At 43.1% G+C, this 17,212-nt stretch overlaps 1 protein-coding gene across 1 annotated transcript; it reads right to left on the bottom strand.

The window, feature by feature from the left end:
* Positions 1-241: 241 nt before the first annotated feature.
* On the bottom strand, positions 242-12,065 carry LOC308320600 (ubiquitin-conjugating enzyme E2 G2-like; the record flags this gene model as incomplete). Its single annotated transcript, XM_080771146.1, has 3 exons — positions 242-286; positions 4,756-4,848; positions 11,400-12,065. The coding sequence occupies 3 exons, from the start codon at positions 12,063-12,065 to the stop codon at positions 242-244; spliced, it is 804 nt and encodes a 267-aa protein (XP_080627272.1).
* Between the last annotated feature and the right edge of the window lie 5,147 nt (positions 12,066-17,212).

Here is a 17,212-nt window from a genome sequence, read left to right as displayed (position 1 = left end):
GCAACATTTGCCTCTGAGATGCAGTGGAGCAGAAGTGAACGTACTGGAAATCGGAAAGACTAAATAAGTAAAGTACGCATACCTCAAAATTGTACTCGAGTACAGCCACTTAAGTAAATGTACTTTCCACCGATGCTCACAGCTGAGCCGTTGTGACAAGGAGGAGCACAGAGCGCTGTGTGACCAGTGCATCCATGATGCACCACGGGTCGATCAGAGTGGGAGAAGATTTTACTACGGTTCAACGGTTGGAACCGGCCACGTAGAGCCAGGATGCTCCGGCAGGCTGAAGAGACGTCGGCAACGCATGACACTGAGACCCAGAGATTTGATTCCATTTGATTTATATTGACCCTCATAGCATGGCACCGAGTGCCGCGATATGAACTTGTACAGTAGGTCTGCTATTTTTGAAAAACTCGTGAACATTATTGAATATATTCTTTGCTTCTGGAGTGTCCCTGGAACAACATTTTCAGATGGGGGTCGGCGGCCAATTACATATAATCTTAGAGGTCCTTGACATGAAAATGTTTGAGAACCACTGACATATAGAAACATGAGGGTTTTCAGAAAACTGTCAGAATTTAGAAGACATTATGTAGAATCGTTCCCAGGTCTAAATGGGTTAAGGATCCCCCATTCCCCATTAGCTGGTGCCATGGCAACCAGCTAGTCTTCCTGGGGCTCCACATAAAAGACATACAAAATTATCAAATTATATCGGTATACTCAAACACGAGAGAAAGAGAACAAAATAGTCGTTTCCTCATGGCTCATGGCTGCCTTCGGTTAATTCACTCATTCAGTCTTAATTTAATCTTGAATATTTGATCAATGTTAAACCCCAGCTGCACGCCAGGTTTCCTCGTGCTAAATGCATGGGCCCCGACTGCAGTCCCAGCTCTGACCAGTAGGGCCGAGCGCTTCGACGTTGGCCAGCCATTCTGGAGCCTTGAGCCAACTTTGACCAGGTCGACCAGCATATCTTCACGTGGTTTTGTTGCACTTGCGTTGCAGGCAAAATAGATGATTAAACAGGCAATCATCATTGTGGCATGCATAAAGTCAAATCAAGTCGATAGGATTTAATCAATGGGACATTGTTTCGTGTTGAAAGACAACAATCATAGCTCATGATTTTATGGGGTGCATACTTAGTTTAGACTAGTCATTGGTTAGACATGGGTTAAGGTTAGGTTTAGGTGTGCTGCCCCGTGGGAGGTTAGGTTTAGGGTGAGGGTTTGAGATAGGTTGTAGTTAGTTGTAGGACTAATGACTGGTCTAACCAATGACTAGTCTAAACCAAAAACTGTCTAAACTATCGCAGGCATAGTGCTTCTTGTCCTTCTCCTACAGAGAATACTAAACAATTAGGTACAGAGCAGCTGACCTACTATACTGTTGAAGAAAGTAGCCTACATATCAATAGCATCATCACCTTTACATGTCAAGTCAAGTCAGTTTTATTGACTTCACGTGACAATCTCATGACACTTTACATACAGTACAGACAAGGTCAAGGCTAGAGTGTTTCATTTACAAAGACGCGAGAATTCCCCCATGAGCATGACCACGCACTTGGCAAAGGAAATTGTGATCCATGGAAGCCTGTGCTGTACACTATAAACAGCTCTATTTACAGAAGTCAAGCAGATCAATATACTGTACATGGACCATGACACACAGGATCTCACGAGATCAATTGCAAGAAACAATTAACATATACATTAGTAACGGTGTATAATCAGATCATAATAGCCAATGGGTGGAGGGATTATCCAAGGGTGTGCAAGAGATGCAGTGTTCAAAACATAGTTGCGAATGCAGTGAGCACTTACTATGAGACCTAGCAGATCATGTCTGTGTGTGTGTCTGTCTGTCTGTCTGTCTGTCCCTCTATCCAAATATGGAGTGTGTTGCATCAGCAATCACTCAGCTCCATATATGGGCACAAAAGGGGCCAGTGATTTGTTTGTTGTGGACCTGGCCCCTTTTGTGCCCATATATGGAGCTTAATTGTTATTGCAATTTACGATCTGCGTTCGCTTCCCGCGTTCGCGCGTCTTACTCGTAATAGTACTTGTCGAAGAACTACAGCATATTGCTATAAATGTTTTAACAATAACTTTTTCAGTTCACAAATAGAGGTTGTGCAGGTACGTGTCGCATAGAGTATGTGATTGTGTATCGTTTTGTGCAGAACACTGTGCAGTATATCATGTCAGAAAGTGTTTCAGTGACCTTCTGACATGATATACTCAGGGGCGGCCTTAAGGTCCGGGAGGCTTGGTGTGCCCTTTCAACATTTTCAAAATAGTGACCCAGGGTGCCCAATGTTATTTTTGACATTTTATTGTGGACGTCTTGGGCACAAAATGTGTTTTAATAACGTAATATGATTTTAATAATTAATAATATATTTATTTTTTTTACCTGGCCTGCAAAGTGTCAAAGTGTCTGGAGACAGTAGCCGATGACATCACAGGAAAACAAATGTCTTTTTGACCTGAATTCAGCTTGTGTGTCGGGTGCCGGGTGGCCTTACTTCAGTCATGCCACTGTTAAAAGACTAAAACAACAACAGTGGCACCTTAAAGGATTACGAGACTTATTTTACTGGCAGGTGTTTTGTCTTTGGTTTAGCTCCGGACACCGACGCTATAGACAAAGCCAAGATGCACCACGATGGATTCAAACCCACTCTCCGCGGTGGTGGGCACGTATTTTACCACCCCCGACCGCCGATATAGACAAAGTTAATGCTGTGGAAGTCAATCAATGTGGTCTCACTCGTTTCCTTCTCCCCAGCGAGGAGGCGGGCAGCAGCGTATTGAATGAGATGGAAGGCGCCTAAACGACCGCTAATCGATGCCCATGACCAGGGAGTTGAGAACGATCATTTTGCTGCAGCGTTACGATGTAATTATTTGATTAGATATAAAAATGTAATAATATTCATACTAATTACCATTTTAATAGTTTTTTTTTTTAACTTTTTTTTAAACTTTAGACACCCATGAACCACAGGTGAAAGGCCAACTTACTGGTAAGGAACAGTATGTGCTCATTGTGTTGTACAGTATAGGCAGTGCGACAGAGAGAATTGATGGATAGTGTAAGGTACATCAACAGCATGTTGAACAATATGTTACAGAGTCAGTGACCGACGATTTCTGCATCGCGTGGGCAGACTGTCTGCAGCCGGCTGTCGAACATGAACTTCCCCTTCTTATTGATTACACTGCATCTTATTGTCCCAGACTTTATGCAGATCGGATGGAATATAAAGTAAACGCAGGACTTTGGGGCAAAAGTTTACATTTACCATGCTCTGTAACCGTGACAATGTATAGGCCTATGGGATAATGGGGAAGACAAATGCATTCTATTTCATCCTTTGCAGCAAGCTTTTAAGTCAACCCCCCGCTGTTTATTTCATTATAGATAATTCCTACTCGAGTTCATGGTAGAGTTCATGGGATTACAAGTTAAATAGTTAAAAAGATAAAAGTTCATTCAGGCAGGCATCTGAGTGGCGCTTGCCGCTCCTATGCACAGCTTTGTGTGTTTCTGTTTGACCATGGAATGTGCTCAGCTGATTGGCTGAGCACAGAATGTGGTGTATGACGTCTTACACAGACATTAATTCCCCATTGACAATGAATGGAGAATTTACGTCATATGTGGACGAGCAAATATAGGCATAGTGTCTATTTTACGTCATGATTATAAGAGCGCCCCTCACTTCAGATGGGTGTGATTTTAGTTTTTTCAAGACACGCTCCATATATGGCTGGTATACAGAATGCATTCTATATGTTGATCTGACCCCCCATGCCAAAGCGCCAGCGCTCGCCCAGCAGTCTTGCGTGCACGCGGCCTCGTCCTTTTAGGGCGATATCGCTTCTCGCTCTTAGGGGGTCTTTCTGCTTATTTTTTAACATTATTTTTGCCCAAGTGTCATCAGAGACAGTAGACATTGGTTACCAGTCTATCACCCCTGGAATTCATTAGTCATTCTCACTGACAACACCACCTACAATGCAAGCAAATGTCTACCCTTGCACAAAAGTTAAGGGCATTGCAAAGTTGAAAAACATTAACATCCACAGTTGGCTGACCTAGACATATCATTAGCTCTTCATGTATAATTTATATTCTATCCAATTATACCCATTTATTCATATTTATTCATAGGCACTCATAAACAGATGGATAAGGAGAGACCTATCTCTCCTCATGTAATATAGAGGTGATAGACTTTCTATGAGGCTGTTCATTTGAAATACGGTTTCCAAGCTTAAAGCTGCAAAGCTGCAATCTGGAACTTTTTTTTATCTTGCAGTGTTAAAAATAGACCCCCAGGTGTGGTTAGAATATCCAAGTGTGGTTAGAATATTCAAATATGTCTTCCCTGTGTATTTTTGGTTTCTTCCTGAAAGCTGAAAGACTTAGTGATATCACAATTATCATCCCCTCCCCTATTTCCTGAAAGGGGGCGGGGGGGGCAAGCGTTTCTGGGAATCTGGCCGTCGCGGCATTCAGCCGTGTGGGTGGAGCTTAATTTCCATCCACCATCTCTGAGTGGAAAACTGCCGCGCCTAGACACCTGAGTGTGGAAAGGGCTTAGCACAGCTGCAGTCTACGGGGGTGGTCTCCTGGTCTCTCAGTAAAATCAGAAACGATCTAGGTGGAAAAACAGGCAGTGAACAATGAACTTGCCTCAGCACTGCATACATCTCCCTGTCTCACCTGATGAGAGACAAACAGGATGAACTGGCTGGGTGTCTCGTCGATCCCATAGCCCGAGGGGACAGTAGTGCAGTCAGCTGCTACTGTGATTGGCTGAGGCACAACACGCGCTTAGCAACTTAATAATGCCATGTTCATCTTGGCATCTTTAACCTCTCTTGACCACCATCAGTATTGGCTGATCTAATTGAGAAACTGCTGGAGGGTGTGTGTGTGTGTGTGTGTGTGTACTGTCTAACGCGACCTCATGTACAGCATGGATTACTCTTAGGATGTACAATAGCTGTGCTGGGATGGCTGGCAACATATGTACACGTAGTTAAGCTTCATGTATAGCCGCATGCATTACTGATCAGTATTGATCATCTAAGTACAAGTGATCTACAAGGATTTCTTTGTCGTAACACTTAGATTTTGACATCATTTTGTGAATAATTGTTGCCAAAGGATTTTGATGTGAACAGCACTGTTACTGTATGTATGCTCTGTATTTTTCCCCCTCAACTAAAGCCGGATATGCATATTATGTCTTGCGACGAGTTACGACCGTGCTGCTTGCCGAATATAGCTGATCTACAAGTTCACAACTCAAAGCAGGCCATATATTGTAGCCTACCTATGCCAGTATAGTAATCGTTAGCCAGATCTGAGCTGTTTTCAGCTCATTTACTTTGATGAGAACAACGACGACATAATTAAACGTTTAAAATATGAGCTCAGTGAATATAGAAACAAACATGGGCATGTAATCACCAATGTCATCACTGATTTGCATGATTCCTCTCAAGTCGGCTCAAATCAATTAAAATGTGGAAATGCAGAACAGAGGCTTTAATTGCATTACAACAGAACCTGGAGGCAAGTCTCGTCGAAAATATAACTAATGGCCCTGTCTGGAAAACATCATCAGATTCTGATTAGGTGGATATCCATCATAATCATGTTTACAGCAAGCAAACAAAGTTTGATATCAATTTGCTGAATCATGCACCTTGGTTTGTTAGCAAAGCCAATGGCTGCGCACGTTCATTGGCTCATGCATCCATGTACTCGTACTCGTCTGTCTGGGTGCCTTTTATGACCATATATGGAGATATCTGTATCTGCCTATCTGTGTGTGTCCCTTTTGCCCATAATATGGAAATCCGTGTCAGGCATGGGCTAGCCTGGCCCAGCCAGCGTGCTTTCTGGTCTAGAGGGGCGGGTAGCGCATTGCTCAAGAGCTGGATAATATTGCTTCACAGATCTGAGGAAAGTTGTTGAAGGGACACTTCACCCTTTTTGCTAAAAAATATATGTTAATGATAATATATTGTTTCTGGCCCTGTTGGCCTTGTTTGTGGCCCTGTTGGGGCAACAGCAGGTTTTGACGCTTTTCATTGGCTAGCAACTTCACAAATGTAATAATAGATAATGCTTTACTTAATTAGAGGATGTAGAGGAATTATTTTGATCAACGTTTGCCTGTTATATCTCTTAATTGTACCAACATCGATACAGCATGGAATTGTGGACAAAATCCTATCCAACGATGACACCATATTCTTTAGTTTTGGCTCTGACAGGCCAAATGTCATCAGACGGTGGTCCGTGGCTCAAATGCTGAATGAATAATGGGCCTTGATATGAAAAGGGTTGAAAAGCACTGCTCTAAAGTGTCAGCTTTACTTAAACTCACACATTAAACCCATTTTGGGCGGGAACCCCTTTTGGCGTTTTAAACATTGTGTTATCATTTAGCTATTGAAAAATAGCAGATCTACAAGCTCGTAGGTCTGCTATTTTTTTTTTTTTAATCGTGAAAATGGATTTAGATTTCAAGGTCAGGCCAGCTCTGCGTCATGTTTGTTTACAATAGAATGAGAAGACCTTTGAAGTCTGCGTGGTAGCCCGCAGCCGCTGCAGTATCCAATAAACAAAACATATTCCAATTCCTTAATTTCTGCTGACTCGCCTCCTCCGCACACTCGGTCCTCCGACGTCACCGGGAAATAGTTAATTTGCTTTTGGAGGAGTCGAGAGACGCTTGGAATGAGGCTCACTCGGAAAACATCACATTTCAAAGTTTTGCGGATGTGTTCTGTTACACTGTCGGGGCGATTGGGATCAAATGGCTGTGTTGTGGACTTCAAAGGGATGATTTAGAGGCGGTGAAACGTTTCATCTGCTGATATCCTTAATAATGTCAACATTTATAACACAGTGATGCATGTGAAATGCGTCCCACGTGACTGTATTTGACTGTGATAAAAGCTACTGAAGCGACACATTAAATAATGGTTTGATTGATCTTTATTTAGACAATCCTGTTTGGTATGCATGCGGGTGTGGGAAAGGCAAACACATACATTCATTTAGAGAGTAATGCCGTGTCCAACAACATGCCATCTGGAGGAGGCGAGTAGGTTGGCATTTGACTAATGGAATTTAGCTAGTCAGTCCCACCTGCTCGAGTCCTCTGGACTCCCATCTAATGCTCACCTGCTTGCCCGGTGAATTGATTTATTGAAATATTTATTAACAGTTTGCAGAATTACAGTACTCGATACACAAACTCAATACAAAGACTGTTAACTGTGAGTGGACGACCCAATTAAGCATTACACTTGTTTACAAGAGGGTCCACCATGTTCAATTCATCAAAACATTTAGAGACGTACAAATAGACACTTCTAGTCAAAGAACAGAACGGGAATTCATCATAAAGGTAAAAAGGGAAAAGAAACATATACAGTGAGGGGAAAAAGGGGGGGGGATTCAGATTTTACGGGGGCCGGTTTGAATTGCAGCCGTCCGTAGGGTCCACATTTTGGTGGCATAGGAGCGAAAAAGAATTAGTCCCTTGTTTGTGCCGAATCTGGGTTGTACATGGTTTTTTGCACCAACTCTGGTGTTGTGGGTGTGGACTTCGTTGACATTAAGGAAGTATCTAGACAGGTACATGGGTATCTTGGTGGTGTAGAGTGAATAGTCTGAAGACTAAACTTGAAGTACACTCGCTGATCCTCACTCCCAGCGACTTGGGGAGCCTCATCTCAAGTCGCTGTCGGTTCTTTCAAAAGCAAACAAACACACACAGCAAATCATCAATCAAATCAGCCCCAGACTTAAATCACATGTCGTCAGGGCAATACTTTGTTTTACTTGACTGATTACTTGTTTGCTGAGCTTTGGCTGCCTGCTGTACCTCATTTATTATGTTCAGTCAGTTCGGATGGGGGGCACTGTCATTAATCCCGGCCCTGGATTGTTTTCCAAGTCTGTACAAACACAAGTGACACAACATACTTTTCAATGCATAGCCTTTCCCCCATTGCTCTGAGCCAGCGTCTAAGCTATTATTATTGCATAGTTTTCCTATTTTCAGCTATTGGTGTAGATTTTCGTCTTACACAAACAGTAAATTCCCATTGATAATGAATGGAGAATTTACGTCATATATGTAGACGAGCAAATCGTCTATTTTTGTCCTACACAAATTGACAAATTGACAAATGAATGGATGATGTACGATGATAAGAGCGCCCCTCACTTCACACGGGTATGATATTTATAGCTCTAAATGGGTTGGCTGTTCTGTATGTACAGTAATTACACTGTCACACTGACTTGTTTCCCTGGCCTTGACCCTGGTATCCGCTGTGTATTTTCTGTAACCCTTGTAGTTCATTTGGGATGTTTTTTTCCCTCCTCGTTTCCTATGGGTATTCTGTTGTTTTGTTAATATTTTTTGAGGGGCGCTAGCCCCTCCTATATAGTGCTTTTGTCCACATACATCTCATATTTGCCATTGACCATGAAAGGAGAAATTAGGTTATATGTCCTTAAAATATGACATAAATCATATAAATGCAGTTGTTCAAGAGATGATGTATGATGTATAATAATGATAAGAGCGCCCCTCACTTCACACTGGTGTGATTTTTACTTGGCCCATCACTGTTGTTTTAAATGTGTGTCATTGATAGTTTGATTTGATTTAATTGCCCTGTGCTTTGCACACACACACACACACACACACACACATGCACGCACACAACACGTCAACGTCAACACATGCACAGACCATACCATACCGACACAACAATGGAGAGGTGCCTCCTGGTGAATATTCATGATGATTTGCATAGCTGTAATTATATTTTAAATAAAGGTGTTGCTGAGAAATACTTATTTAATGGTATACCTTGTTACATAACATATTAGAACCAGCGAGGTAGAAGGCTCTCTTCTTCACACGCCTTGTTATATAGAACTAGACTGGTGCCCGGCTGTAGAGCACCAAGTCAGTAACGATGGAAGTTGGAGATTCATGGCCCACCCGGCTATGCAATACCCATTGTACCCGTGTCAGAATCTCCTTTCCACCCATCTGTCTGTGTCCCTTTTATGCCCATATATGGAGATTTCTGTATCTGTCTCATGTGATGTCATGAAATCTACAGGTGAGGGGACTTAGGCTCAGTAGTTCCACTGGCAGAGCCTGACCTGCCCGGAGCCTTTTGTGGTGCTTCTGGACAACCGTGTATCTTACCGACTCGACACCAGACACTGCACTCCCTGCGGTGGTGTGGAATGTGTGTGTCAAATGGTTTGGTTCTCGAGTTACATGGATTACAGACGCACACGTACAGCGACGTGGTGCATTTATAGTAGGATGATGAACTGTATTACTTGCACTCTGCTCGCGCAAGTAACGATGAACTCTATGACGTGCGCGAGCAGAGCGCAAGTACTGTTTTCGGCTTCGTATGTCGGTGACTCCTTTGGCCAATTGGTGGTAGTTGGTAGCTTGCTGTGTATGTCGGTGGCCCCTCGACCGATTGTATTGGCACCGTATGTTGGTGGCGTCGCTTGGCCAATCGGGGATTGGCTGATGACGTAACTCTGTATGTTTATCTAAAAACGGAGATATGTGGATGACGTAACCAATTTGAGTTAATTGCACGCTCTGCTCATGCACAAGTAGGGCCATTCATGACCAACTTGTGTGCAAAGCGCAAGTTGGCAGCTCGACAGAGTGCATTTCTAATTTATATAGCATTAAAATGATTGTATGATTGTATTAGTCATACGTACATGGAGCTAAAAGTAAGCTCTGTAATTACAAATTGAAATGGATGAAAAAAAAACATGAGAAAAGTGCAATACAGCAAAATAAATGTTAAATATAGCTGTAGTAGCGATAAGACAGGGTCTAGCCATAACAGCTGTCTGGTTGGTTGGAGACTATGCTGATTGGCTGAAGGGGTTGTCTGTCAACGCTGTACTCCCACAGGCGATGCATTAGGGTCCAGACTCCACACAAATGAATAGAAATGCAATTTCAAGTGGATAGAGTGGATCGTATAATTCATACGATCCTATGATTGAGACATCTAAAGGTCAGAGGTACTTTGATGAATCACTGTGAGCTTCAGTTCCTGAGCGTTTCCCATGAACCTCTAGCATATTGCATCAGCACAGAACTGCCAGAACTACAAAAAGTGGCGGAAAAAGAAAAAACTGTAGAAAAACAATAGCCGTTCAGGCTTGGTATCTAAAAATACAAAAGGAGCTATAAATTAAAAATCTAAATAAATACATTAAGATACAATAAGATTCTAATTCAAATCTAGATTGAATCGATGCGTTTTCCTTGATTTCTTGAGGTAATGTATGGTATTCCACAGAATACTAAATGCAGGGCCACCATTTGATCGTAACCTTCAATAATCCAGCAGCAGGACCTGACTCCTCTTGGAGGGGCAAGCATGATGTCAGTGAATCGGTGAAGTACAAGTAGGCCCATGGGGGTCCCAGGCTTTAAAACCACGCAGACCGATGTTGAAATCAATTCTAAATGGCACAGGGGGCCAAGTAGCTATAAAGACAGGGGTGAGATTGCTTTCGCCTCCCAATTCTCGTCAGTAGCCTATAGCAACAGAAATTAGAATTAGTCTCTCTATAGACCTCCTATAGGGTTAAATAAAAGCATCCTGTTGAGATCAAAATGGCAGCACCGTGGCAATGTTTCGTTTGATAAGAGAGGTGAAAGATGTCTCGATCAAACTTTGTCCTCTATGAGGCTGTGACTCTTGCTGCTACAGCAACAGGAGATACTGGAACTCTTCCTCCACCTTCTTTAGACCACTGGTTCTGTAAGTGGGGTCCTTGAGGGGGTCCAGCTGGTACCCAGCTAAATAATTGATATACCTTGGAACCAAGGGTCCAACTCTGACAATGTATAAATGGAACCAAAATGAACACTGAGGATGTTGATGGGGTCCTAGAAATGAAAATGTTTGAGAAACACTGCTATACACCATAGCTTTGTGGCCTCCATCAAGCTTATATCCATAAGCATTCAAATCTGAACAGTGTGCTACCAGGAGATGCGGACAATGAAAAGCACTCTAACCGCTGTGCCTCCTCGCTTCTGCATTTTAACACCATGGACTTTTGACGACAGTGGGACCCCGAGTTCACTCACCAGGTCCTGCCGAAGCCTGGTCGGTCCCCCCCCCGAGTTATTCACATCCACTAATTGTGACAGTCTAATAATGTAGAACCAACCACCACAGGACGAGGGTGCAGTCGAGGCATATTCGCAGATCTTACATGCACAGACACACAAACACATAGGCGCATGCACACATGCACACTAAGAGGCATAAGCGATTGAGGTTGGCGTCGTCGTGGCCTGACGTCTCTGTCCATTGAGACCCAGACCTGTGAAACATCTGCCGGTCTGGCTGGTTGGACGGTTCTCTGTCCTCCCCGCGCGGTATCGAGGACGCATGGACGTCTGCGCCATCGCCACGGAGCGCCACCCTCAGAGCCTTGGTCTTGCGTACGGTCTGCTGGGCCAGCTTGTTGAACTGCTCCCTGTCCTCGCGCCACATCTTGGAGGCGTGGACGTTTGCGGCGCTCTCTTCGTTGGGATCGGCCAGCATGCTGACCACCGACAGCAGGATCTTCTCCACACTCTGGGCGGGGCTCCACCTCTCTTTGCTGCTCTCGTATCCCATGGTGTCGTCGCCGGGAGCGTGGAGGATCGAGATGCACACTTTGCCGTCCGGATAGATGTTGGGGTGGAACATATCACAGGTGAACTTCATCCTGGGGGGGCTGAGTGGGTAATCGGAGGGGAACGTCAGGATGGCAGAGAACATGCCTCCTTCGAAGCACGTGTCCTCTGGACCCATGATCACAGCTTCCCATTCGAAGAAGTTCTCGTCGCTGGCGGGACCCGCGACGATCCCCTCAGGCGGGTTCGTGGACAGCTGCTTATATTCGGTCATGAGTCGTTTCAACGCGTTCCGAGCCATTATGACCTAAGGTAGAGACAAAACAGGAAACTATATCTACCTTTTCCGTGTGTTTCTTCACAATGAAGCTGTCGCCACGGCCGAGGTGCCTTATATGAACTGTTTCATTGTTTCTTTATGACGTCAGCAGTTGTCTGACCACCAACTAGCCCATTCCGAGATGTCGAGATCCCTGTATAATGCAGATATCTGGGTTGTAAGGCCAAATATCCTGACTCGTACGGAAGGTGATGGAGTCTCTTGGTGGGAGCTGGTCAAGGAACTTGAAAGTTATTCTTGAGAAACCGTGAGTTGGAGATAGGCGGGAGTGGGGTAAATGCCTAGAAACACTTATACATTGCTTTTGTTTCCAGTAGACTGGATTACTGTAATGGTCTGCTCACACGACTTTCAAATAAAGTTCTTCATCAACTCCAACTGATTCAGAATGCTGCTGCTAGAGTGCTGACGGAAACTAGGAAATATGATCATATTACACCAGTCCTAAAATGTCTGTTTGTGGCTCTGGGCCCAGCTACATCTCAGACATGCTGAAGCCATATGAACCATCTAGAACCCTTAGGTCATCTGGGGCTGGCCTACTAATTGTTCATCCCATAGTTTGAACAAAACATGGGGAAGCAGCATTTCACTATTATGCACCACAAACCTGGAATAATATTCCAGGTTACATTAGGAAATCCCCAACTATTGCTGTTTTTAAGTCTAATTTATAAACACATTTATTTAACATTGCCTATCCTAATGATGTTTAATAACAGCTAGGTCTTGCCTGGGCTTTTAATCAAAGGTGGGTGTATTTGTCTTATCTTACAGTATTTAATTGTGTCTTTGTTTATTTCTGAAGTGCACTGTTGCACTCTGTATTTGTTTTTGAGTGATGCAACCACTCCAAGGAACAGCAATGTCCGTGTTCACCTGTTCACCCATGTGTTCGCCTATGTGACGTTAACCCACCTATGTGACTATGAGCACCAGTATGACTATTAGTACCAGTAGGTTCCAGAAACAGAGAGAGAGATAGTGCTGCACATGCACTGTTGCCTGCTAATGAGAGAGAGAGAGAGAGAGAGAGGGGAGAGGGGAGTTGCACCACTCAGTTCACACGGGTGTGATTTTTATTCTGTAAAGCACTTTAAATTGCCTTGTGTATGAAAGGTGCTATATAAATAAAATTGCCTTGCCACATCTTGCCTCTGCAGAGTCGTGTATACAGTCAGCATACTGTAGCTGTTTCATAACCTCGCGTCACAAAGCTTTCCACCTCGGAGGAAAGCCTATGGCCTGCGTCACAAAATTGCTGTGTGATCCGGTCGGGAGCGGATGATATCGTTACGTCAGGAAGAATAAGAATAAAAGCGTGACTCATTCTCTCGTATAGCCTGCGGCTTTTATTGGGAAAAAATCGGTTTGAGGTGAAGGAAGTTGAGCGGGGAGTCGCTTACCCACCGTGGCGTGACGTCATGTTGTAGTCTTCGGTGGTCACCTTATCACTTAAACTGGAGTATTTAGGCCTTAACCTAACCACACCAAACTCAGGCCAAACGTAACCATATCAACAATATGTATTCCATAATTATGCCTTGGACGTGTATACAGTACACGTCTTTAGATTGAAAACCATGGGGTGCCTTGGACGTGTACTGTGCCCAACCGAGATCCAATTATTTCCGACATTCCGAGAGACCCCCGACCCAGCCAGGCAGACAGAAATGTGGACTTTATGAAATAATATAGCGGACGGATTGACCAATTACCATTTTATGATTAAAGCGAGAGAGTGAGAGAGAGAGGTTCCCTGCAGGCTGCAGCAGAGGGTGAGAGAGACTTGTCTCTTCTCTTCTCGTCTCCTCAGCGTGCGTGCGCGCATTTAAAACTAACCAAACGGATAATTTGTTTATTACACAATCATCAGAGTTCTAAACCAGCATAATCATCACACAAGTAACAGAGCCGTTCATGTCGCTGCTACACTAACTTGATCCTACAGTAGGTCAGCCTAAATTCTCACACGTTAAACAGAACTTCAGTTCTAAAGTTTTTTCCTCCATGCAGCGGACAGAGAGAGTCTCTACACTCCACAGTCAGACTGACACACAATCACACACTGACTGAATATTTGAATAACATTTGCAACAGACAAGTACACACACATCACACACACAGTAGGGCTACGGGCGGGTCCACTCGGGCATTATAATGATTGACAGACCCCGAGATACGCCGATACCGACCCTACACCCTAGTGATTATGATAAAACACGGCTCCGACCCGTGTGGGTCACGGGTCCTCTCGGGTATTTTCGGAATCCTGTCCGGGTTCACTTTTTGGCTACTAGGCTATACTCTGAAACGCCGCCTAAGCCAATGGGAGCCTAGTCATGATTGCCTGCCTCCTAAGCCATGACACACGCACAGTGGAAGGGCTGATTTCACCCAACACTCATATGCACACACCGCAGTGGAACGGCTAATGTTCTGAGTTAACTTTTTATTGTTTCTTTTTCTTATTTTTTCTTTTTAGTTCATGGTCATGATAGAGACGAAACATGTATTCCTCCCCAGTCAGCTAGGCTGTAAGTGTAAGTGGAAGGTAGGTTGTGGCTCAGGTGACAACCATAGGCTATTTTTATGGTTTGTCGCCGAAGGGGGCACAGCCATCTAGAACAGGGATGTATCTCTGTCATATGGGCCCACAGAAGTAGACCATATAGTACAGTATGTGCCCATGCAGTCTGCCCACAAAAGTAGACCAATCAGCATAGTTGTACCGGAGAATAATTGCACAATAAAGCAGAAATTGGGAACGCTTGTGATCATCTCTTATAGCAGTGTTTCTCAAAGCCCCCCCATTCGTTTCAGTAAAGCCTATTATTGTTAAACACTTCGTTATAATATGTTATGTCAAGTAGGCTGTGGTTACGTTTCCGATCAATCAGAAACTTATTGCACTGCTTCTCTGTGTCCATCCTAGGGGATACACACTCTAAATGTATTATTTATTTTAGACACTCCACATAATGCTCCATTTTACTGTGGATGTTAAGCTGTTGCAAATGCAGTATGTTTGTTGTTGTTGTGTGTAAGGATTTTGGTTTAGAGGTGATGGCTTACAAATAAATATCCCATTTTTCGAGACTGGTGAAACAAACCAGTTTTTAGTTGTTGTTGTTATGAATCCATTTGTGCCGAGCAGTGTTCCTTGTCTGCAGTGCTACTAAACCTTTTTTCTTTTTTTTTACTACTTTGGACAGGCAGGTTGGGCTAGCTTACTGCAGCTGCTACACTGTCTAAACGGCTTGCCTGGGGTCTCTCAGGGTTTACTGTGACATAGTCTAAAATGTTGTTGCAGAGGACTTAATTCCCACCCCGCCTAGAACCATTTTGTTTCTGTGGGAAGTTGCTGAGCAAAGGAGATTATGTTGCTGTCCTGACTCTCGACCCCACCTGATTAGTGTTTTCCCACCTGCTGTTGGCAATGCAGCTGCAACTGTGGTGGGCCCTTAAAGAGATAACTGTAGTAGTGGTGGAAGGGGGAAAAAAAACGTATTTTTTGGGGGTAAAAGTCGCAATGCCACGATAGACATACTCTGTATGTCTATAATATCAGGCAGCTCAATTTACATATGACGTAAATTCTCTTTTCTCGTTTGTGTAAGACGAACATCTACACTAGAGCTAAATGTAGGAGGGGCTAGCGCCCCTCCAAAATGCTATCTAAATTACATACAGTAAGTTGAGCCTTTGCAGGGCAAAATCTAGTTAATTTCCCAAAATACAGTATGCAGGGGTTGAAGCCCGGGTGTGTAGTGTGGGTTGGTGTCAGTCAGGTGTAGATGTCTTTTGGTTACTGATGACTGTATCATCACTGTCTGCATGTTGTTAATTAGTTTGTTGAGAAAATGGCGAGGGGGGAAAAAAGATCCATGGGAAATTTCAAATTGTTTTTCTGTTTTAGATAATGATATACAAATTGTGTCGGTGGAAAATGAGTTTTGTTTCGCTTTTATGCACCACTGGTTTTAATTGAAACACCAAGAAGTTCTGTCTCACTTGATTACCGGTAATCTTAATATTCCTGAACTGAAGTTAACGTTGTTCGGTTAGAAAGTCTCCCCAATTGAATTTACTTGGTTTGAAGTAAGAGTCAGATACCTTTCCTATGCTGTCCAAACCTCAGCTGCATGCACTTAAACACTTTCAAATAAGACGCTCAATTAATATACGATAATGGGAGGTTAATTGCTTTTGAATAACCCTTAGAAGCAGTGCTGTGGACCTCTTGCTCCAATGTACTCTCTTGTAACTGAAAAATATGCTACAAATGTGTGTGTGCACTGCGCAAGTATATAGTGGCTGATTATATCGGTGACTGCAGCCAAATATCTAGTATGTAGAAAAACAAACCAAGTACAGTAATCTAACCCTGCTGTGGGGTTAGATTATTTGATTCAATAACTGTATTACTACTAGTAATACATGTGTATACTGTAAATGGAATAAGCTAAATAACCTGATGGGTCATATAGTTGAGCTGGGCAATAAATACATAGATTGGTACTGGTCTCGTATTTTGGTAGTTCTAATATTAGATATTGATAAATAGTTTTCTGAACTCTTCTAGACAGAGTACAATTAACAATGAATTTATGAACATTTATGAATGTCATATCCACATTGCTAATGATACTTTCTTCTTCTTTGTATGTAAAATTATATATTTGTCATCGCCACAATATTGGCACATTATTGATAATTGTGGCGTTTGCGTCTTTGATTTTGTCAATATCAGGCAGTCTTAGTTACAGTTCTTTGGATTGACACTTAAAGCTTATGGTGAAGACAGAGCCAGAGAGAGTTTGGACTGGACATGGTGTCCCTATTTTGGGCACATCATTATTCTACAGTAGGTGTAGAACTAACTCATACAACAGAGTATTTAAATGGAGCTTACATGTAACAATTTCAATTCACGATTTAGGCATTTGGCAGACGCTCTTAATCCAGAGCGAAGAACAGAAACATGGCAATACATCAAATACATACAATACAAAAGAATAGTGATCATGAATCATACGTAAGCTAAGAACCTAACAGTGGAATATCTATATACAGTAATGAAACTATACATATACACTATACAGTGC

This window comes from Protomyctophum bolini, assembly GCF_963924005.1.
Source record: "Protomyctophum bolini genome assembly, chromosome: 1".
NCBI lineage: Eukaryota > Metazoa > Chordata > Actinopteri > Myctophiformes > Myctophidae > Protomyctophum > Protomyctophum bolini.
Note: the sequence above shows the minus strand (reverse complement) of the source record. Positions and strands in the feature narration are given on the sequence as shown.